This window comes from Apodemus sylvaticus, chromosome 6, assembly GCF_947179515.1.
Source record: "Apodemus sylvaticus chromosome 6, mApoSyl1.1, whole genome shotgun sequence".
Lineage (NCBI taxonomy): Eukaryota > Metazoa > Chordata > Mammalia > Rodentia > Muridae > Apodemus > Apodemus sylvaticus.
In genome coordinates this window covers 68,151,061-68,174,776 of record NC_067477.1, presented here as the reverse complement: position 1 = coordinate 68,174,776, position 23,716 = coordinate 68,151,061, and the positions used below count along the sequence as shown (strand labels likewise).

The 23,716-nt window shown below is 42.9% G+C and overlaps 1 protein-coding gene, 1 non-coding gene and 1 pseudogene across 3 annotated transcripts; 1 reads left to right on the top strand and 2 right to left on the bottom strand.

Annotated features, from left to right (window-relative positions):
- Positions 1 to 735: 735 nt before the first annotated feature.
- Positions 736 to 20,708, bottom strand: Eapp (E2F associated phosphoprotein). Of its 2 annotated transcripts, none has more exons than XM_052185861.1 (6): positions 20,529 to 20,708; positions 16,316 to 16,494; positions 15,245 to 15,328; positions 12,300 to 12,414; positions 7,963 to 8,076; positions 736 to 3,030 (listed from the first exon to the last, which is right to left on the bottom strand). In XM_052185861.1, exons 1-6 carry the CDS (start codon positions 20,600 to 20,602, stop codon positions 2,763 to 2,765), a joined length of 834 nt encoding a protein of 277 aa, XP_052041821.1. In that variant the 5' UTR covers positions 20,603 to 20,708; the 3' UTR covers positions 736 to 2,762. The 2 variants fall into 2 exon arrangements, with proteins under 2 accessions (XP_052041821.1, XP_052041820.1); XM_052185860.1 differs by having other exon boundaries at positions 15,245 to 15,340; positions 20,529 to 20,707.
- Positions 8,083 to 10,105, bottom strand: LOC127687736 (centrin-4-like; annotated as a pseudogene).
- Positions 20,709 to 21,854: 1,146 nt separating the features above from the next.
- LOC127688153 (U1 spliceosomal RNA) lies at positions 21,855 to 22,018 on the top strand. The gene has a single exon (XR_007978572.1). It is a non-coding gene; the product is annotated as a U1 spliceosomal RNA (small nuclear RNA).
- Positions 22,019 to 23,716: the final 1,698 nt, after the last annotated feature.

The window sequence follows — 23,716 nt, the reverse complement described above, 5'->3', positions numbered from 1 at the left end:
TGTAAAGGCAGCAACACAACAGGGAGGGAGGAGCAGGAGCTCGAGGCCATCCTCAGCCACAAGGTGAGTCTGAGGACAACCTGGGCTACAGGAGACCATGTGGAGGGCAGGGAAGAGTTGAGGCACCGGACGGCCTTAAGTGATCTTCAGAAGTTTATGAGCAACTGCTTAATACAAAGAGAAAAAGCAGTGCAAAGTTAAAGAGGCTACGCTGATAAACACCATAATCTCAGGAACAACACTTACAGGTCAGTTACAGAAATCATCCCAAAGAAGGAAGAGAAAGAGAAAGGCTGGGCGGCGGTGGTGCATGCCTTTAATCCCAGCACTTGGGAGGCAGAGGCAGGAGGATTTCTGAGTTCGAGGCCAGCCTGGTCTACAGAGATCCAGGACAGCCAAGGGCTCCACAGAGAAACCCTGTCTCGAAAAAACTAAAATAAAAAAAAAAATAAAAAATAAAAAAAAAAAGAAGGAAGAGAAAGATACTCAAAGTTGTGCAGGGAAATCGGAGGGGAACACAGTGTCTAGCCCTACTGGCCTTGGGCAGTGTCTGATCTCAAGATCATCTTCTTCAGACACCCCAGAAGAGGGCATCTGATCTCATTACGGATGGTTGTGAGCCACCAAGTGGTTGCTGGGATTTGAACTCAGGACCTTCGAAAGAGCAGTCAGTGCTCTTATCCGCTGAGCCATCTCTCCAGCCCAAGATCTTTTTCTAAATGAAAGGACATCAACAACAGTTGCTAGCAGCGCTTTATTTAATGTGGTTTTAGTAAGCATACAAAACAGGCCTCCTTTATTGTGGCATTTTCATATGCACATAGCTAACTCTGCTCCTATTCGCTGCCCCACATCTGTCTGCTCGCCCCCACACAGTCAGTTGACACCCCCACTTTTCAGGTCCTGTGTGTGTGTATGTGTGTATTTCAACAGACTCAAGGAAAACAGTGTGCACATGAGAAAGCATGTCAAAGTTTGTCTTCCCCATGCCATACATACCTCTCCCTTTAGATCTTTCCCCTGTGTGGCAAATAGTTTTATGCTTAATATATTGTCTATTCTAAATTTTCAATTTATTTTATTTTGTGTATGTCTATGTGATGATTTAGAGTTACAGACAGTTGTAAGCTGTCATGTGGTGGCTACGAATTGAACCGAGGTCCTCAGGAAACGAAGTCAGTGCTCTTAATTGCTGAGCTATCTCTCTAACCCCTCATTTTCAATTTTTTTCCTGGTACTATTGCCATGAACATACTGGGGATTTACAACAAAGCAGCTCCACTGAGTATCGACTTAGTATAAACAGTGCAGGGATTCTCCTCTCTGTAGCTCTGGTCTCTCCCTCCTTACCATCAGCTTACATCTTTATACACTGGGATTCCTTGTTTGTTTCAGCATCATCTTCTCAGAGGGACCTAGGGCAGGCAAGTTTTTTTGCATTTTCTCCAGGTGATTTTTTTTTTTTAAGATTTATTTATTTCATTTATATGAGTACACTGTAGTTGTCTTCAGAGACACCAGAAGAGGGCATCGGATCTCATTACAGATGGCTGTGAGCCACCATGTGGCTGATAGAATTTGAACTCAAGACCTCTGAAAGAGCAGCCAGGGCTCTTTTTTTTTTTTTTTTAAGATTTATTTATTCATTTAATGTATATGAATATACTATTGTCTTCAGACACACCAGAAGAGAGCATCAGAGCCCATTACAGATGGTTGTGAGCCACCATGCAGTTGCTAGGAATTGAACTCAGGACCTCTGGAAGAGCAGCCAGTGCTCTTAACCACTGAGCCATCATCTCTCCAGCACTCTGTAGGTGATTTCATAAGACCCTGAGAACTTCCCACTGGACTGGAGGTGTGGTGCACTAGGCTGGTAGTGACCACCCTAAATCTGAGAAATAGAGCTTGCAATAACAATACCAGAGGAGATGCTACAAAGTTACAATAATCAGACTGGAGTATTACTCTATAACATACTTACATGTGCTAATTTGAAACTAAAAACATTAAGTACATATTGCCTCCATATAGATAACACATTTAAAAATTATCAAATATGCTAGCTACCAACACACTGAAACTAACTTCTTTCCCCCATTCCTTCCCTTCCTGTCTTTCCCAAGTGCTTGAATTATAGGCTACCATGCCCTCAGCACTGGGAGTTTCTTAGGAACTCACTTGTGTGCTTGTGTGTGTGCTGGCTATGCAGCCCAGGGACCTGCACATGTCAAGCATGCACTGGAGGTCCCTTCAGAGAAACGGAGGCGGAGGGGGAGCGAGCACCTATGTTTAGAAAATAGGAAAACCTTCAAGAGTTGATTCTCTTCTTCCACTGCAGATTCCAGGGACTGAACTCAGGTTATCAGGCTTGCATGCCAAGTGCAGAGCCATCTTTCCAACCACTAAAACTCATTTCTTTATAAAACACCCAACCTGTAGTATTTTGGTATAGCGATAGAAAATGGACCAAACACTAGGAAACAAATACTTATTCCAAAACTGTTTGATTCTAGGAAGCTTATTTAATAAATAAGAAGCCCCAAAGTCTCCAAATATGTACCAGAAATGGAATGAATAATCAGTCCAATCATTACTCATGGGAAAATTAAAAGGAAAAGAGATAGAGGTTGATAACCATTTTCATAAAGATGAAATACTGTTTTAATAACAACATCACTGAATGATATGAACAGGAAAGAGGAGAATAAGAGTCTATGTTTGCCTTATACACAGAGCTGGGCAGTTACCTGTCATATTGTTCAAGAATGGCTGGCTAAAACATTGAAAAAATGAAAGACTTCATCCTTGTCATAGACTGCCACTTCAGTTGAACACTCTGTGCACATGACAGGGTGATAGATTTCTTCCACTTCCCTCTCTGCAGGGTCTTCAGGATTAGACTTCATCTTCTTAGCATTCCGCCTTTTCTTCCTGTTTTCTGGATTCTTGTATCTTAGAACCTCTTCTCTGTTGATAGAACAATTCATCACAAACATTGCCCTGTATTGAGTCTTGTAGGATTCATGCCTATATGGAGAATAAAATTAAAGAGTTTGGATGTAATAGTGGTCAATTTTAGATCAAATTTGAGAATACCAAAACCTACACGAATATCCACCAAAATAAAGATAAGCGAATGAAATGTGAATGTAAGGCAATTTGAAAGTGTTGTTAGAATATGGAACATCTTTTATCTCTACTTATTTTTTTGAGACAGAGCTGCCAAAGCTAACCTGGAACTCACAATCCTCCTGTCTCAACTTCTCAAGTAATAAGATTGCAGGTATAAACCACCACTTCATGGAGAAACATATTCCTTAAATGGAATGCAAGGTATGCCACAGTGACACAGACCTTTGATCCCAACACGTGGGAGGCAGAGGCAAGAGGATCTCTGTGAGTTCAGGGCCAGTTTGATCTACATATTGAGTTCTAGGACACCCAGGGCTGCATAGAGATACTCTGCCTCAAAAAACTATAAACAAACAAATGGAAATGTATTGTTGGGCTGGGGTAAATGGTTAAGCATGAACAAAGTCTTGAGATTTAATCTCCAACACTGAAAAAAATTTTTGTTTTTAGGCAGGGTCTCACTAGCCAGGCCCTGACCAGCCTGGATCTCCATATGTAAACCAGGCTAGCCTCATAGTCACAGAAATTCTCCTGCTTCTGCCTCCTGACTACCAGGCTCAAAGGCAGGTGCCATCTAACACGCCTGGCTCCAGCTGTGAAAGTTTGTTTTGGTTTTGTGTTGTATTAGGCGATTAAACACAAGTTCCTTGCTACCTGACCCAATGCTGTTCTGAGTTCCTGATTGAAAGGCACGTGCATACATCTCTCTCTCTCTCTCTCTCTCTCTCTCTCTCTCTCTCTCTCTCTCTCTCTCTCTCTCTCTCTCACACACACACACACACACACAAACACGCACAGCCTTCTACTTAATATGCCTTAAACAGCTCAATGGCTGGGCCATTCTCAAACCTCTACAAGGCTGACACCTCCCCTCCGATACTCCTGAGTTATTACTTACTAAGATGACATTCCATCGTTGCCACCCTAGACCCCATGGGCTTCCCCGCTCTTCCGTGATTGCTATGCTCTCTTCTGCGGCTCTCAAGCCCGGACCTTATTCCTTTTCCAGCATGGCGATTCTCCTCCTCTCCTCTCTCAGTCCCTTGCCTGCAAATCCTAAAGTTCCCTCTCTGTCTCTCTGACCAGCCATCGGCCCCTGACAGCTTTATTTACCAATCAGAACCAACTGGGAGCAGGGACCTTCAGCGGCTCACATATGGATTCTCTCTCCTGAAATTTAGGGATCCCAAATAACATAATGCAAATGTTAGACCAAATCCACAATAGTTTTGTTTTTGTTTTTCGAGACAGAGTTTCTCTGTGTAGCCCTGGCTGTCCTCCACTCACTCTGTAGACCAGGCTGGCCTCGATCTCACAAAGATCCTCCTGCCTCTGCCTCCCAAGTACTGGGACAAAAGGTGTGTGCCACCATGCCTGTCTGAAGATTTGTTTTTAAAAGATATATTTATTTATTTTATGTATGTGAGAACACTGTGGCTATCTTCAGACACACCAGAAGAGGGCATCACCAGATCCCAGCACAGATGGTTGTGAGCCACCATGTGGTTGCTGGGATTTGAACTCAGGACCTCTGGAAGAGCAGTCAGTGCTCCTAACCGCTGAGCCATCTCCAGCCCCTGAAGATTTTTTAAATATACCTTTTTCTTTTTTTGAGTTAGGGTATATGCCACTATGTGTCCCTGGGTTGCCTGAAACTCTCAGGGGTCCACCTGCTTCTGTCACCTGAGTATAAAACTGAATTATTTTTCTATTGCTTTAAAAAACAAGTTTTAGGACTGAAAAGATGGCTTAGCAGTTTAAGAGTATTGACTGCTTTTCCAGAGGTCCTGAGTTTTGTTTTTTGTTTTAAAGATTTCTTTATTATATGTAAGTACACAGTTGCTGTCTTCAGACATATGTAAGACACAGTTGCTGATTCCAAAGGAGGGCGTCAGATCTCATTACAGATGGTTGTGAGCCACCATGTGGTTGCTGGGATTTGAACTCAGTACCCCGGAAGAGCAGTCAGTGCTCTTAACTGCTGAGCCATCTCTCCAGCAGATGTCCTGAGTTTAATCCCCAGCAACAACATGGTGGCTCACTACCATCTGTAATGGGATCTGATGTCCTCTTCTGGCACATAAGTATACATACAGATAGAGCATTCATATGCACAAAATAAATAAACCTTTGTTGTTGTTTTTTAAATATTTTTTAGACTTATTTATTTATTTTATTTTGATGTATAGGGGTACACTGTTACTCTTCTCAGACACACCAGAAAAAAGGCATCAGATCCCATTACTGATGTTTGTGAGCCACCATGGTTGCTGGGATTTGAACTCAGGACCTTCAGAAGAGCAGTCAGTGCTCTCTCTTAACTACCAAGCCATCTCTCCAGCTCAAATAAATAAATCTTTTTTTTTTTTCTTTTCTGTTTTTTTGAGACAGGGTTTCTCTGTGTAGCCCTGGCTGTCCTGGAACTCACTCTGTAGACCAGGCTGGCCTCGAACTCAGAAATCTGCCTGCTTCTGCCTCCCACAGTGCTGGGATTACAGGCGTGTGCCACCAACGCCTGGCTCTTTTCCTTTTTTTTTTTTGAGACAGGGTTTCTCTGTGTAGCCCTGGCTGTCCTGGAACTCACTTTGTAGACCAGGCTGGCCTCAAACTCAGAAATCTGCCTGCCTCTGCCTCCCAAGTGCTGGGATTAAAGGCATGCGCCATCACTGCCCGGCTAAATAAATCTTAAAAAAAAAAAAAAAAAGTCTTAGGCACTAGAGAAATGGCACTGGCTGCTCCTCCAGAGAACTTGGATTCAATTTCCACTGTCCACATAACAGCTTATAACCATCTGTAATTCCCGTCCCAGAGCATCTGACACCCTCTTCTGGCCTGCAGTCATACATGTAAGCAAAACATCAGTATTAGCCCAATGAAAGAGAAAGGCTGGCAGTGGTGGTGCACACCTACACTGAGAAACTGTCTTGGAAGATAAAAGGGGAAAGAACTACTTTTATCCCAGAAAAAAATAATTTATAGAACAATTTTTAAATTTATTTTTTAAATTTAAGACAAAAACAGTGCTAGAAACTTAATGGGTAATATTTAAGGTTTTTTTGTTTTGTTTTGTTTTGAGGCAGGTCCTTACATAACCTGGGCTGGCCTTGAACCTGTCATGTAACTAAAGCTGGCCTTTAACTCCTGATCTTTCTGCCTCTCTGCCTTTCTGGTCTTGGATAGCAGGTGTGCACCACTGCGCCAGGTCTGTATTTGTGGAGGTGGGGGTTGGAAAGGTGGGCACACATCGCAGTGTGTGCAGCCAAGAGGGAGCCACCTCTGCCCTGCACTGGGCGGCTCTTCCAGTCCAGCCCAGGTTGTCAGGCTCAGGAGCACTGCTATCATCTACATCATCTCACCAGACAATCAATCCAAGCTTTGGACTTGACCTGTAGCTGAAATAAGCTTAGAATTCAGGGTCCTCCTCTCTACCTCCCAAATGCTGCCATTATATTATGTGCTGTTCTGTTCAGTTTGAACCAAATTCTAGAGAACTCTTACAGGAGCTGGTAATCCCATTACACAGGAGATGAGAAAGGACTGCCCAAAGTTTGAGGCCTGTCTAGTCTACATATGGAGATGCTATTTCAAAAAACAACCAAGGGCACATCAACCAAAAAACAAAACCACAACAAAACACAGACATACTTTAAAGTGTCTGTATATGCAGAAATACTTAACTGGTTCAAGTCTAAAATCAAATTGGAGGAAGTAAAATGGAAATTGAGATAACACCAAGATACCCAGGCTCAAGGTAGCTGACACTTCAGTTATAATCAGAAATACTTAATCTCCTGTCTTTTTGAGATTTATATTGCTTTGTTTCCAAAAAAAATTTTTTTTGAAGATTCACTTATTTATTAAATGTAAATACACTGTAGCTGTCTTCAGACACATTGGAAGAGGGCACCAGACCTCACTACAGATGGTTGTGAGCCACCATGTGGTTGCTGGGAGTTGAACTCAGGACCTCCGGAAGAGCAGTCAGTGCTCTTAACTGCTGAGCCATCTCCAGCCCCCAAAATTTACTTTTCATGTGTGTAAATATTTTGCCTGTACTTGTATTCACATACATGCCTGACACCTGCAGAAGAGGGTATTGGATTACCTGTAAATTGCCTTCTGGTGCTGGGAATGTGCCTGCTTCTGCTATAACAGAACAACCTGCCCTCACTCCTGCTTTTCAAGCAATACACTACCAAAGAAATGAACTTTGGGCAAACTCCCAAAGTTTAAGTAAAACCCACTCTATTCTTTTGGTTCTTATAACCACATCATATATCATAGTTATCACTTTTTCTACAGTTTGGTCAAATACATTTTCACATAAACAACAACAGTAAAAAGTTTACTTCTAGCCAGGCACGCATATAATCCCAGCACTCTGGGAGGCAGAGGCAGGCGGATTTCTGAGTTCGAGGTCAGCCTGGTCTACAGAATGAGTTCCAGGACAGCCAGGGCTATAAAGAGAAACCCTGTCTCGAAAAACAAAACAAAACAACAACAACAACAAAAAAAAAGAAGTTTGTTTGGTTTTTTTTTTTGTTTTTTTTTTTTTTTTTTTTTTTTTTTAGGACAGGGTTTCTCTGTGTAGTCCTGGCTGACCTGGAACTCACTCTGTAGATCAGGCTGGCCTCAATCTCAGAATTCCACTTGCCTCTGCCTTCCAGAGTGCTGGGATTACAGGCGTGCGCTACCACCGCCCAACAGAAGCTTACTTCTGATTTAAGCAAAGCACCACCAAATTGTTTCTGGTTTCGGAGGAGACTTGCTCTAGGGTCGGGGTACACCCAGTTGTTCCCATGGGGTACGTTTACCTTTGTCCCTTACCTCTGGCAGTCAAGGCACAATGTAGTCATACAGGCTGGGCAATTCAAAACAGCATCACTGTTTGGAACAGGTTGTTGTTTCTGATTCGGTCTCTGCAATCCAAAAGCGTGATAACTAAAACAGAGAAATAAATTTAGGAAGGAAAAAATACATTAATCTACCAAATCCTGGTTTCTTCCTCTTCTTCTTCTTTTTTTTGAGAAACACTACGAAGACAAACAGTTTTATTAATACTTTACATATTTGAGGAGCTCATTAAAAAAACACATTTATCAGGTTTTTTAAAAGTCATATATAAAAGTAAGTAATGGAAAAATACCATTTTCAGATATTTTTTTCCTCATTCCAGCCCCACTCACTCCGGCCCAAAGATTTATTTATTTATTACATGTAAGTAGGAAGAGGGTGTCAGATCTCATTACAAACGGTTGTAAGTCACCATGTGGTTGCTGGGATTTGAACTCTGGATTTCCAGAAGAGCAGTCAGTGCTCTTAAGCACTGAGCCATCTCTCCAGCCCTCAGTTGTTTTTTGTTGTTTAAAAAAAAAAAAAAACACAATTTCATCTGGATCTGGGGGTTTAACTGAAAAATAATGGTTAAGCGCCTTTGGAATCTACAGCTTTAAAAATATCATGTGGAAATATTGTTTGGGGATCTACAGTCCAAGTAAGTTATGGTTTTTTTTCTTGCTACTACAGATTTAATAACATTGTTAGGAATATATAACTTCTGATACCGATTGGACACCAAGAGTCAAACCTAAACTAAAAATGGAAATGGATGCACTAATGTATTACATTACTGATCTGCTTAGCAGCCAAGCTGTCCAATCTTCCTAGAAGGCACAGCGCAGAGCTAATAAGGGCTGGTCCTCCTCACCATCCTCAGGCATTCTTCCTCGTTTATCTCTCCATCCCCAGCACAATCAGCTTCGTCAAGCATCCCTGAACTTCATCTTCGGCTAAGTTTCCCCCTAGCTCCTTGGCAATCCTCTTGATGATATTTAGTCATATGCTTCTAGTAGCATCATCATCAAATAACTTAAAGGTCTTCAGTGTTTCTTCCTTCTCGTCTTTTTCACTTATTTTTACATTCATAATGGCAACCAAAAAAAAAATCTTCAAAACCAATGGTGCCAGCCCTTCCTTGTCTATTTCAGTTATCATTTGTTTAACTTCTTTCTCTGGCTTAAATCCCAAGGCCCACATTGCAATCTTCAAGTCTTTCAGATCTATGGTTCCAGACCCATCAACATCAAAATAAGTCAAAGGCCTCTTTACTTTCTTGCTTTTGGGTGTCATTCAATTCAGTTTTTGCTGCTTTTTTTCTTCCACTGGTCTAAGGCTGTGTAATGGCTAGATGATATGTCCCCTGCCAGCACACTCCTCGCTGTGCAACAGCTCCCAAATCCTGTTTTTTGTTTGTTTGTTTGTTTGTTTGTTGTTTTTTCGAGGCAGGGTTTCTCTGTGCAGCCCTGGCTGTCCTAGAACTCACTTGGTAGACTAGGCTGGCCTCGAACTCAGAAATCCACCTGCCTCTGCCTCACAAGTGCTGGGATTAAAGGTGTGTGCCACCACAGCCAGGCTCAAATCCTAGTTTCTAATGTCACTGTTCAGAAAAGGAATCAGTACCCAGAGAAGTAATTAATTGCATAATTATTATTATTTATATTATTTTACTTTAAGTGCATGAATGTTTTATCTGCTTATATCTAAGTCTGGTGTTCTGGAAGGTCAGAGGTATGGGATCCCTATGAATTTGAGTTAAGGATGGTGGGTCTTAGAACCAAATTTATGTCCTCTACAAGAGAAACAAATGCTCTCAACCACTGAGGCATGTCTCCAGACCAATCTGAGAGAGTCTCTAAAACACAAAAAGAGGGCCCAGGAGGCCTGGGAAATGACTTAGTAAAGATAGTGTGCGCTGTTCAAGTGTGAGGAGCTAAGCCAAGATTCCCGCAGCCAGGGAAAGAGCAGGGCACAGAGGATGGAGACCGGCAGATCCCTGGAGCTCACTAGCCAGCCAGCTGTCACTAGAGAGACTCTGCCTCAACTAAAACTAAAGGCAGAGTTAAAATGGCTTAACATGTAAAGTTGCTTGCCACTAACCTGACAAGCTGAATTCAATCTGGAGAACTTGCATGATTCCTATAGGTTGTCTTCTAACCTCCACAAGCAAGCTTTGGCACATATGCACATAGTGATAAATAATTATAAATGAATGAATGAATGAATGAATGAATGTAAAGTGAAATAAATTCAGAAAGCTTAAGGCAGGAAGAACAAAAGTTCCCAATGCAACGCTGGGCAAATCCTCCCGTGTGCTTCCTCGGAGACCCTGCCTGAGAACATAAAACAAAGGAAGCTGCAGTAACTAAACACCAGAGGGTGCCGGAGGGAGCAGCACAGGAAGGGGGAGTGAGGGCGGTGGAAGAACTGAAGCTAAAGAAGTGTACAGTGATCCCAGAGCAAAGTCAACCCTCCAGACTGGAAAACAGACACACATCCGGGCTGACCTGAAGCCAAGCCTCCTAGGCACAGAGGGTGCATCTCAGCACAGCGCCTGCCTAGCATGTATAAAAGCATATACTCAATATCTAGACCACACGCACAAGCACACAGAAGTTAAAACACAGAATTACCACAAGATCCTCCCAGGTCTGTAACCAAAAAAATCAAAGCAGGGATTCGAACCAGCATCTGTACATCGGTGTTGACCTCACTATTCATGACAGTCAAAAGGCAGACAGAACACAAACTTCTCTCGATGGACAAAAAAATGAGAGACATATGTACAATGGCATTGTTCAGCCATCAAAAGAAGCGCTGTGCTACAATACAGATGAACTCAAAGGCATTCTGTTCTTGGGCCTGCAAGGTGACACAGCTTTTAATCCTAGCACTTGGATTACGAAACAAGAGCAAAAACGCTGGGGAAGCAGAGGTAGATGGATCTCTGTGTATTCAAAGTCAGCCTGGTCTGCACAGTTCCAGGATAGTTTAAAAAAAAAAGGGGGGGAAAATTAAAAATCTAGATGCTAAAAATAAAAATTTAGATGCTAAAACCCTAATCTCAAAATAATGTAAAATGATAAGATAAGCATATTCAAGTGCCAGCCCTCGGGAGGCTAAGCAGAATAGCCCTGGGACTTCAAGGCCAGTCTAGGAGAGCACTTATCTCAACAAACAAAAAAACTTAAAAAAAAAAATAATAATAATAAGAGTGTCTATTTGGGAAAAGTTCATTTTAAAAGACAAAAAAAAAAAAAAAAAAACAACCAACCACTGAAAAGTTAGTTTTATAATCAGGCTTATCAGTGTAGACCATAGTAGCTGTTTCTCAAGTGGCAGAGGTGGGGGGCTGCAAATTCCAGGCTGCAGAGTAGCTTCAAGGCCAGCCTGAACAACTTAAAGAGGCCTTGTTTTCAAAAGCAAAATGGGGGTTAAGGATGCATCTCTAGTGCAACCTCTAGTCCCATGGGCTAAGGACAAGACGGAAGGCCAGGCAGGAGGGTGCATACCCTTAGTCCCAGCACTTAGCTCGAGGCAGGGGTGCAGGCAGCCAGGGCTACACAGCAAGATACTGTCTCAGAAGAACAATAAAAAATATATTTCATTTCTTAAATGAAAAAGTTTAGATTCATCAATAACACAACAATTGTTGTGGTGTCATACACCTGTCACTTCAGACGTCATCTGGAAAGTAGAGGCAAGAGTTTAAGACTAGCCCCAAGTCCATAATAAGATTTGAAGCCAGTCTGGGTTACATGATAGTCTTTTTAAACAAAAATTCAGCCAGGCCGTGGTGGCGCCACAGCTTTGATCCCAGTGCTCAAGAGGTAGTGTGAGGGGGGCTGGAGAGATGGCCCAGTGGTTAAGAACACTGACTGTTCTTCTAAAGGTCCTGAGTTCAAATCCCAGCAACCACATGGTGGCTCACAACCATCTGTAATGAGATCTGACGCCCTCTTCCAGTGTGTCTGAAGGCAGGTACAGTGTACTTACATACAATAAATAAATCTTAAAAAAAAAAAAAAGAGGTAGAGTGAGAAGATCTCTGAGTTCTAGGACAGCCCCATCTACAGAGCAAACTCCAGGACATCCAGGACTACATAGAGAGATCTTGTCTCAAAAACAGAGAGGCAGTCAGTCAGAAAAAAAACTGACTTTAATTTGCTAGTTATCTTCAAATAATCTTCAAATAAAGTATTCAAGTTTTTCTCAAACTTTTTTGATGTGTTTGTGTGAAAACAAAGACACATAAGGTGAAACAGGAAAGCAATGACAAATCACTCTGGTTTTCTCTAAGGATTCTAAGTATAGATTTAAATTCTTACCCCCTCCTCTTTGCATCGACCCAGGCCTGGTCTCTGTTATCTTTCTCAGGATCATAGAGCAGCTCATCGTTGGTTGGAATCCTGTGCTGTTTCTTCTTCTTCTTCTTCTTGGTCACTTGTGTTAGTTTTAGAAAGGTTGAGAATATGAATTAGAGAATATCATGTCTAAAGTTTCCACTTCTTTAATATAAAATGACTCTCCTGTTTCCCATACTATTTATTCTATTTACATTATCTTTTTAAAAGTTGCCTAAACGGGAGGGAGTGACTGGGGGGGGGGGGGGGAAGCCAGTGAGTGGATATAAAATGATTAAGAATTAAATTTAAAAAAAAAAAAAAAACAGAGCCGGGCGGTGGCAGCGGCGCATGCCTTTAATCCTGGCGCTTGGAAGGCTGAGGCAGGTGGATTTCTAAGTTCGAGGCCAGCCTGGTCTACAGAGTGAGTTCCAGGACAGCCAGGGCTACACAGAGAAACCCTGTCTCGAAAAATATAAAACAAAACAAAACAAAAAACAAAAAAAAACAAAAAACAGAAAGAAAAGACACCTAAAGTGTTTCTTTAGCAGTCCCAGCATTTGGAAGGTTGAGGCAGGAGAACTGTCATGCCTGGGCTAAGCAGTGAGTCCCGGGTACCCTGACAACAAAAATAGAGCCTTATCCCTAAAAACAACGCACAAAATTAAACACAGCTCTTCTTCAAATGAGAGTCTTGCCCAATTAAGACACTAGAACAAAAGATAAAGGAAGGGCCAAGTACAAATAATAAAAGTTCAGTCTCACAAGCCCCACTTAAAACTCCAGGGACATGGTGACACGTCTGTAATCCCAGGGCCTGAGATACAGTCAGTTGGATCTCGAGTTCAAGGTCACCTTTGGCTACATACCAAGTATGAGACCAGCTTAGTCTACATGGGACCCTGTCTAGAATAGAAGGGAGGAGGGTGAGATAGCTCATTACCATGAGACTGACAATCTGAGTACAATTCCTGGGACTCAGAGGTGGCAGAAGAGAAAGGACTCTCACAAGTTGTCTTCTACAGCCATATGTGCACTGGAGAATGAGCTCCCATAAAACACATACACAGAATAATTAAGAAAAAAAAAAAAAACAATGCTAAGAATGTGACTTGGGTCTTGTGTAGCCAGAGCTGGTCTCCACCCCAGCCTTTACTTCCCACATACAGGGGTCACAGCTGTGGGCTGCTGCACCCAGTTTTATCCACTACTGAGGATCACATCTGGGGCTTTTTTTGTTTGTTTGTTTTGTTTTTTGAGACAGGGTTTCTCTGTATAGCCCTGGCTATCCTGGAACTCACTCTGTAGACCAGGCTGGCCAGAAATCCGCCTGCCTCTGCCTCCAGAGTGCTGGATTTTTTTCCCCACATCTGGGGCTTTGTGTATCCCAGGCAAGCACATCTCAGTCCATGAACTACTTCTCACATCCAAGATCACCACTAGTTCTCACATAAACCATTTCTACCCAGACGATGGCGGCTCACCCCGTAATTCTAACGTTTGCGAAGCAGAAGCGTGAGGTGAGAACCGCCATGAGCGAGGCCAGCGTGTGCTACAGTTACGTTTCCAGTCAGACGGGGCTGCTCTCTGAGACCATCTCTCAAACAAATACTCAAATCAGAACAAAACAACATTGAGGAACCAAATGGAGCCGGGTGGTAGTGGCGCAAGCCTTTAATCCCAGCACTTGGGAGGCAGAGGCAGGCGGATTTCTGAATTCAAGGCCAGTCTGGTCTACAAAGTGAGTTCCAGGACAGCCAGGGCTATACAGAGAAACCCTGTCTCGGAAAACAAAACAAAAAACAAAAAGAAAGAAAAACCAAATGGTAATCCTTTTAAGGTTTAGCTTATGTATATGAGTGCTTTATGAGAATGTATGTTAAGTACATTGCATGAATGTTAAGTACACTTGCTGAAGCCAAGAGGGACCCAGGTCCTCGGGAAGGGAGTCATGTGTAGATAGCTGTAGGGCGCAATGTGAGTTCTGGACACTGAATCCAGACCCTCTGCAAAATTCGCTGGGGCTCTTATCCTGTAGGCCATCCTCTAGCCCAGGGGTTCTCAGCCTGTGGGCTGTGACCCCTTTGCAGGCTGAAGGACCCTTTCTTTCACAGGGGTCGCTAAAGACCATCAGAAAACACATTTACATTTCAATTCACAACAGTAGCAAAATTAGTTATAAAGTAGCAACAAAAGTAAACTTTACAGTTGGTAGTCACCACAACATGAGAACTGTATTAAAGTCTTTCAGTATTTTCCTGAGAAGCACTGCTGTAGCCCCTTGCCTACCATTCTTAAGGGCCCAGAATATTAAAACAAAACAAAAAAGCAGACTTTGGAGTGGAGAGATGGCTCAGTGGTTAAGAGCACTGGCTGTCCTGCCAGAGGTCCTGAGTTCAAATCCCAGCAACACCATGGTGGTTTATAGTGGTGTCACACACCTTTGATCCTAGCACTAGAGAGGCAGAGGCAGATGGATTTCTGAGGGAGGCCAGCCTGGTCTACAGAGTGAGTTCCAGGATAGCCAGGGCTTTACAGAGAAACCCTGTCTCAAAAAAACAAAACAAAAAAACAAAGAAAGAGAGAGAGAGAGAAAGAGAGAGAAAGAAAGAAAGAAGAGGGCTGGAAAGCCGGCTCAGGAGTAGGAGCACTGGCGGCTCTTCCAGAGGACCTGGCTTGATTCCCAGCATCTACATGGTGGCTCATAAACATCTATGACTCCATTTCCAGGGAATCCAACACCCTATCCTGGCCTCTGAGGGCACTAGGCATGCACATGGTACACATACTGATATATGTGCAAGCAAAATACCCATTAACAGAAAATAAAATTTTAAATATAAATCTAAGGGAAAATCTATTACCAAATAACTGTTAAGGCAGATATTACTCATAAAATACACCTGCTAAGTAAGTAAAAGGTTACTCACCTGCTTTGTCTTCATCCTCAGAATCAGAATCAAAATATATCTCGTCATAGTACTTTGTTGTAACTCCTCCCACTTTGGCACGGCCTGAGGAAGACCCTACCAAAGCAGAAATTAAGTTTACAAACACACCAAACATGACCCACAGGAAAAGCCTCCACATACACTCCCATCACTTCAAATAGTAGTAACTCACTCACAGTCTTGTTAGTACAGTAAAGTACTTTTACAGCAGTCACCTCCTTGATCTCCCTGCCCTAAGCAACTGTAGGAAATCACTCCTTGATGAGTTCTCCAAATTAGAGGAGAATCATTGCCACAACCTAATTAAATTTAAATGTCCTTATTTCTGGGTTTCCACCATACACAGTATGCTTTAATATGTACACCAGCACACCTTTTAGTGGCAATACACCACAGAGAATAAGAAAGGGATATCTTGACTCAACGGGCATTAGGCAGGGCGCGGAACCAAGAACACACTTCCTCTCTCCAGCTTAGGTCTCACACACTTGTGTCCCTGACTCTCCCTCGGCCTCCATTACAGCTTTCAGTTTTTCAAGTTATAAACCATACCAATATGAAAAACAGTTCTGGCCAGGCAGTGGTGGCGCACACCTTTAATCCCAGCACTCTAGGAGGCAGAGGCAGGCGAATTTCTGAGTTCGAGGCCAGCCTGGTCTACAGAGTGAGTTCCAGGACAGTCAGGGCTATACAGAGAAACCCTGACTCGAAAAAACCAAATCCAAAAAACAAAACAAAACAAAACAAAAAAGATTTATTTATTATTACATATAAGTACACTGTAGCTGTCTTCAGACACACCAGAAGAGGGCATCAGATCTCACTACAAAAAAAAAAGAGGCGGGGCTGTACCTAAGTGGTAGAACAACTTGCCTAGCAAACATAAGACCCAGGTTTAAGCCCCCAGCACCACCAACTATTCATGCATTCATCTCACACACACACACACACACACACAAAGTAATTCCTCAACACCTACACAAAGGTCTAGAGACACAAAAGAACACAATCCTTTACAGGATATCTATGAAAACTAAGCCCAAAGATGACCTGTTCCCAGCGAGGATAACTTGTCCTCCATTGTCTTCATGGTGGAGTTTAGTTCAGCTTCCATTTCTTTTTCAAATTCATCTTCACTTGATTCACTTTCTCCAGTAAGACATTCCCGGATGAGTTTCCGCTTTTGGTCTGAGGTTCCGTGTAAAAGCACTTCCACCTCATCTTCAGAACTAGCACACATTTAAAGTACAGAGAGTGTGAATAGTAAAATCAGGGCCTGGGTGTGGCTCAGGGGACAGACTTACATGCACAAGGCCCTCAGTTTGAGGTATAGTACCACAAAATAAAATAAAATTACTTATAACTTCTATCATCATCTTACTGCTTGGCCCAGGGAGTAGCACTACTGGGAGGCATGGCCTTGTTGGAGTAGGTGTGTCACTATGGACATAGGCTTAAGACCTTCATCCTAGCTGCCTGGAAGTCAGTATTCTGCTAGCAGCCTTCAGGTGAAGATGTAGAACTCTCAGCTTCTCCTGCACCATGTCTGCCTGGATGCAATTAAATGTTGTCCTTGTAAGAGCTGCCTTGGTCATGGTGTCTGTTCACAACAGTAAAGCCCTAACTAAGACACTGCTCAACAGCAATTTTAAGTTTTACAAATTTACATGTGATATACCTACCATATTACATATAGGCAATGCTCATTAATAGGCAAGAGATTAGCTAATCCTTCCTATTTTCAGCTTTGGCTTTTGGGGTTTCTTTTTTGGTTTGGTAGACTGGGTTTCACCTTATAGCTCTGGCTAAGCTGAGATTTACTATATAGTAAATTTTGAATTTATACATATTATATATATATATATAGAGAGAGAGAGAGAGCAAGCCTCAAACCTGCAACAATCCTGCCTCTGCTTCCTGATGCTGCAGACACGAGGCATAAGTATAACCTGATCTCGTTCCTCTTGTGTGCGTACAGGCATTCTGCTTGTATGTGTATCTGTACATCAGTTGTATTGCTTGGTGCTCTCAGAGGCCAGAAAGGCATTGGATCCCCAGAGTTACAGTCAGACGCTGTGAGCTGCCCTGTGACTTCTGGGCATCTAATCCAGGTGCTCTGCCAGAACAGCCAATGCTCTTAACCACTGAGCCATCTTTCCAGCTTTCTTTTTGGCTTCTTGTATTATCACATTGCTTTCCAATACCATTATACCAATTCATTAGCTAATTCTATTAAGCTGAAAAAGCTTTCTTCAAAGAACTCAGTTTTATTTAAATAAAAACAATATAATTATATACAATTAATATCCCAACATAAAATATTTCACAGCAATTAAACATTATAATTTAATTTAAAAGACATGGGAGCTGGGCAGTCGTGGCGCACGCCTTTGATCCCAGTGCTCGGGAGGCAGAGGCAGGGGGATTTCTGAGTTCGAGGCCAGCCTGGTCTATAGATTGAGTTACAGGATAGCCAAGGCTACAGAGAAACCTTGTCTTCAAAAACCACAAAAAAGAAAAAAGAAAGAAAGAAAGAAAAAGGAAAGGAAGAAGGAAGATAAAAAGAAATACATCTCAGGGCTGGAGAAATGGCTCAGTGGTTAAGAGCACGGACTGCTCTTCCGAAGGTCCTGAGTTCAAATCCCAGCAACCACATGGTGGCTCACAACCATCTGTAATAAGATCTGATGCCCTCTTCTGGTGTGTCTGAAGACAGCTACAGTGTACTTAGATATAACAATAAATAAATCTTAAAAAAGAAAAAAGAAATACATCTCAGAACCCTGGCATGTACCTCTGGACAGAACGTTTGCCTAGCAGGTACTAAGCCCTGGGTCTGATCCTTATGATCCTTGGCACAGCAAAGAAAGGTAGGGATGGGGAGAACCAGAAGACCCACACAACGTACTATCACAGGTAGATATTCAGATAAAAAGCCAGATGCCCAAGGTTACACAGTGCACAGCTCCACTCCCACCGCATCCCTAGAAATGACAAAACTGTAGATGTGGAGAACACATGTGTGACATCTGGAGGTTCAGTAGGATGCAAGGACAGGAAGGAACTGACAGTGACTACTAAGGAACAGCAAGAGGGAGCTAGGTGTGATGGCACACACCTGTGGTCCCAGTTCTCAGGGGGCAGAAGGGAGAAAAGGGCAGCGTGATGGCAGACCTGTAAGGCACAAGACTACAGGAAGTGTGAGGTCAGCCTGAGGTACACGATGAGCACAGAGGACAGCGGAAGGAGGCCAGTACTGCAGGCAGTAACAGGCATCCCTGCAATGACACAATGTGCTGTCTTCACTGTTTTTAGCATTCACATAGTGTCTGTATGTATGCATAGTGCATTTGGAAGTTGGAAAATAACTCTGAGAACCTGTCTCTTGCTCTCTGCCTTGTCAAGGGTCTTTCTTGTTTCCTGCAGTGTCCTGCAGGCTAGCTGGTCCTCAAGCTTCTGATGACATCCCTGTCCCCACCTCTCACCACAGCAGAGGAGTGCTGGGATTAAAGACTCATACTAACACACCCAGCGTTTTACATGAGTTCAGGGGCTAGCACTCAGGTCCTCAGGGCTGCACAGCAAGGGCCTTTACGAGCTGAGCCATTTCCCCAGGCCCTGAACTATGTTCTACAGTGGTTCTCAGCATGTAGGTCATGATCCCCAAAGAAGCTGCATAGCAGATCTCCTGCAAATCAGACAGTTACATTATAATTCATGACAGTAGCAAAATTACAGTTATCAAGTAGGAATGAAAATAAGTTTATGGTTGAGGGCCACCACAACATGAGGAACTGTATTAAAGGGTCGCAACATTAGGAAGGTTGAGAACCTAGTTAATATAGGAAGAAAACAAGCCAGATGTCTTAGGGTTTCTATTCCTGCACAAACATCATAACCAAGAAGCAAGTTGGGGAGGAAAGGGTTTATTGAGCTTACACTTCCATGCTGCTATTCATCACTAAAGGAAGTCAGGACTGGAACTCAAGCAGGTCAGGAAGCAGGAGCTGATGCAGAGGCCATGGAGGGATGTTCCTTACTAACTTGCTTCCCCTGGCTTGCTCAGCCTGCTCTTTTAAAGAACCCAAGACTACCAGCCCAGGGATGGCACCACCTACAAGAGGCCCTCCTCCCTTGATCACTAATTGAGAAATGCCTTACAGCTGGATTTCACAGAGGTACTTCCCCAACTGAAGCTCCTTTCTCTGTGATAACTCCAGCTTGTATCAAGTTGACATAAAAACAGCCAGTACAGCAGGTGCGGATGCCCCCGCCCCCCCCCCCCACACACACCTTTAACCCTAGCACATAGAAGCAGAGGCAAGTGATCTCTGCGTTCAAGGCAAGCCTGGCCTACAGAGCAAGTTTCAGGCCAGGCAGAACTACACCCTGTCTCAAAAACTAAAATTAAAAAATGAAACATATGGGGCTAGAGAGATGGCAGTCAAGAGCACTGGCTGCTCTCCTAGAGGACCCAGGTTTAATTCCCAGAACCCATGCAGCAGCTCATAACTGTAACATCCATTCCAGGGGATCCGACATCGTCATACAGACATATGCAAAACACTAAATGTACACAAAAATGAATAAATTTTTAAATTAAATATATATACATATACATGATTTTAAAAATGCCGTGGGTTTAATACCCAGCAAGGGGAGAAAAGATAAGTGCTTCAGACTATGTATAAACATTACAAATTCCTCAAGTAGGATAAATACAACCTTTCCAGAATTATCACAGAACTTCATCAGTGCCTATCACAGGTCATCTTCTATGAAAATAGACACTTCCATTTCCCCTAGTTAAGGAAAACAACCCTATGGAAGACAAGAATTTTGTATTTATCTCTATCATAACCAAAAACAAACAAAAAATGCCCACTCACTATTCCCTAGTTCTATTTGACAGTCTTCAAGATAAGCCCTTCATGCTAAGGATTGTGGCCCTCGCTAGCTTAGGATAGTGTCCCACACTTGTATTTCCATTTACAGATGCGAAGCCGAGGGTAACTGACTTGCCTTCAGTCACAGTGCTAGTAAACGGTAAACAGGGTTCCTTCCATCTACGGATCTGGGGGCCCGCGTAATTGCGGAACATCCCTCTTCCCGCACCGCTGTCCGTCCTGGCTCCCTAGAAACCGAGCAGCCCCATCAGGCGCCCCGAGGCTCCCGCAAGTGAAGCGCGCAACACTGCGCCCAGGGACGGCAGACGCGACCAACACAGCGGCCTCAGCCAAGGCGGGGCGGATACGCGGCCCACCTGCTCAGAGTCGGCTCCTCGTCGCTCGGCTCTTCCACCGCATAGGGGTCATAGTCGTCCTGGAGTAGGTTCATGGCGGCCTAAGGACGCCTACACGGTCCGGGTGTCTGTGTACTCCCCCAATACCTTCCCTAAAGCCTCCCGGACACCCGACTTCCGCCCTTATTGCGAGTCCTTCCTGTGCGCCTGCGCAAGCCGTCCCCGGGACAGGGATGTAAGAGACGGAGTGTGCGGAGGGTCAAAGTTACCACGTCTCTTTACGTTTTCTTTTCCGCTGAAAATAGCAGTAATCTTTCTGTTCGTTTTTCTTCTTTCCTCCTCCTCCTCTTTCTTCTCCTCCGCCTTTCTCCTCTTCTTTTTTTAAAGCTTTATTTAGGTTTTGAGGCGGTCTCACTAGCCTAGCCCAGTCTAACATGCAACTAGTTATGTAGCCCAGGCTGACTTCACTCCGCCTACCGTGACCTGGAGAACTGAGATTACGGTTGTGTGTCACTATCCAGTCAGATTTATTACTTCAAAGTTGTTATCTTAGCCTTTCTCTCATGGTTTTTATTAGGTTTAGTGGCTCTGTGTAAATAAATAATGTATGGTAGACCTACTCAGAAAAATACCACGGAAAAACGATTTTTCTTTCACTAGTTAAACTTTTTTTTTTTTTTTTTTTTTTGGTTTTTTCCGAGACAGAGTTTCTCTGTATAGCCCTGGCTGTCCTGGAACTCACTCTGGAGACCAGGCTGGCCTCGAACTCAGAAATCCGCCTGCCTCTGCCTCCCAGAGTGCTGGGATTACAGGCGTGCGCCACCACCGCCCGGCTTCACTAGTTAAACTTAACAAGGGTGAATCTCTGGAATTCTGTCCAATGAAAATGAGTTCCCTCCACTAGAAGAAACTGAATGAGCTAAAATCCTCTTTGCCCACAGCCTGTGGAGCGTAGGCGGGCAGGCACAGGGTCTCCAAGCCTAGGTTTTGATTTCCAGATTTGATCTCCTCCGCCCTACCTAGAAACAAGCCCCGCCCCGCCCCGCCCCGCCCCGCCCCTACAGCCTTAGTGGGCGGGGTCTCATTAAAGAGCCTACGCCAGCGTTCCCGCGACGTCACCACAGAGGAGGGGATTATGTAGATGAAAAACTCGCAAAGGCTACCGGTTCCCCCTAAAAAGTTTTTTTTTTCACGCTATTATGATAATATATTCATTATATGAGGGTACTTTCAGGGTATAATGTGAGAAAAGAGAATAAAATGTAGAGAAAAATGCATTAAAGAAGAGACCATAAATAAAGAGTAATTGTAAAATAATGGAGAGGCTGGTGGCGGGGCGAGCAACTCATACTTACCTGGCAGGGGAGATACCATGATCACGAAGGTGGTTTTCCCAGGGCGAGGCTTATCCATTGCACTCCGGATGTGCTGACCCCTGCGATTTCCCCAAATGCGGGAAACTCGACTGCATAATTTGTGGTAGTGGGGGACTGCGTTCGCGCTCTCCCCTGGCTTTGTAGTTGCAAAAGCAGAAAATACTTACACATTCATTAGTCTTTAACATATAATTTTTTGACAAAGAGTTTACTGATTTAGAGAAGCTAAATGCTGATATTAGGGCTGATAAATACCAGTATTAAGTAGTCAGATACTAAACATTACGTGAAGCAAATCAAAAAGGACTTGAGAAAAGACAATTTCATGAAAACTTCAGTTTGAGAGGCTGGAACATCTCTTGGGGTTTTGTTTGTTTTTGGGTTTTTTTCGAGACAGGGTTTTTCTGTGTAGCCCTGGCTGTTATGGAACTTACTCTGTAGACCAGGCTGGCCTGTTTGCCTCTCAATGCAGGCATTAGACGTGTGCCCTGTCTCAAAAAAAAAAAAAAAAAAAACCCAAATCCAAGAAAACAAAACAATAAACAAAAACCCAAATCTTTAAAAAAAATTGGAAAAATAAAACTGTTAGTGAAGCTAGGTTACAATGTTTACAATGTTTTTGCTACTGAATCTGATGTAGAAAATCTTAGGGAACAATTTGATGTTCAGAAAGGTACACTTTTGTTGTTTTGTTTTGTTTTTTGTTTTGGTTTTTTGGATTTGTTTTTTTCGAGACAGGGTTTCTCTGTATAGCCCGGGCTGTCCTGGAACTCACTCTGTAGACCAGGCTGGCCTCGAACTCAGAAATCTGCCTGCCTCTGCCTCCCAGAGTGCTGGGAATACAGGCGTGTGCCACCACCGCCCGACTAGAGAGGCACACTCTTAATAGTTAAGCGATTATGGTCAGGGACATAGAACAACGGCCACACTGGCTGCCGGGACTCTCACTGAGGCTGGGCTGCTGCTGATTGGGTTCTTATACACATTTTGCCCTCGGCTTCCTGATGTGATTTATTAAGAATTGCTGATGAGTAGATGTGCATTCTGAGGATTTAAGGTAGCTATGTCTCATTTTTATATCAAAGTTTAGATTTGTGATTTTTTGATTCTTATGAGATTACTTTTATGAGATTCTTATGAGATAATACAACAATTAATCCTTTGTTTTTAACTGTACATTGCTGCCTGACAGTAAGAGAAGCTGGCTGAGAAAACTGCCTTGCTTATTTACACTTTGTTAATCTATAACAAGTTGCTTCGTTATGAATGCACGTGGGTCCTTGGGAATCATTTGTTTTCTTTGCCAGTACTATGTAATATTATTTCTTGTGAAGTTATTGGGGAACATCATTTTCTCATAGTCATTCACTAGAAGAAAACTAAAATGTAATCACATTGTAATTTTACACTGCTTGAAAGATTTTGATGAGATGTATAAGACAAGGGAGAAAAATAAAGTTCTGTATGAATATGTGTAAAGTTTGTATGAAAATGTGTTGGAACTATGCTCCATCCAATAAATCTTTATGCATATATGTATGTATGTATGTATGTATGCATGTATGTATATAAAGCTTGCCTGCCTGTGTGTTGGAGCGTGCTTCATCCAGTTGTGTGTATATGTTTGTATGTGTAAAGTGTGAAATTCTAGGAATCTGTTGGAACTTTGTTCCATACACCCACCAGGTATGTGTGCATATGTGTATGTATGCATATGTGTATATATACACATATGTGTATATGTGAAATGCTTGGAATGTGTGAATATGTATGTATTTGTCTGTCAGTCTAAACATTATGTATGAAGTTATTTGAATCTGCCTTTTGTTTCAT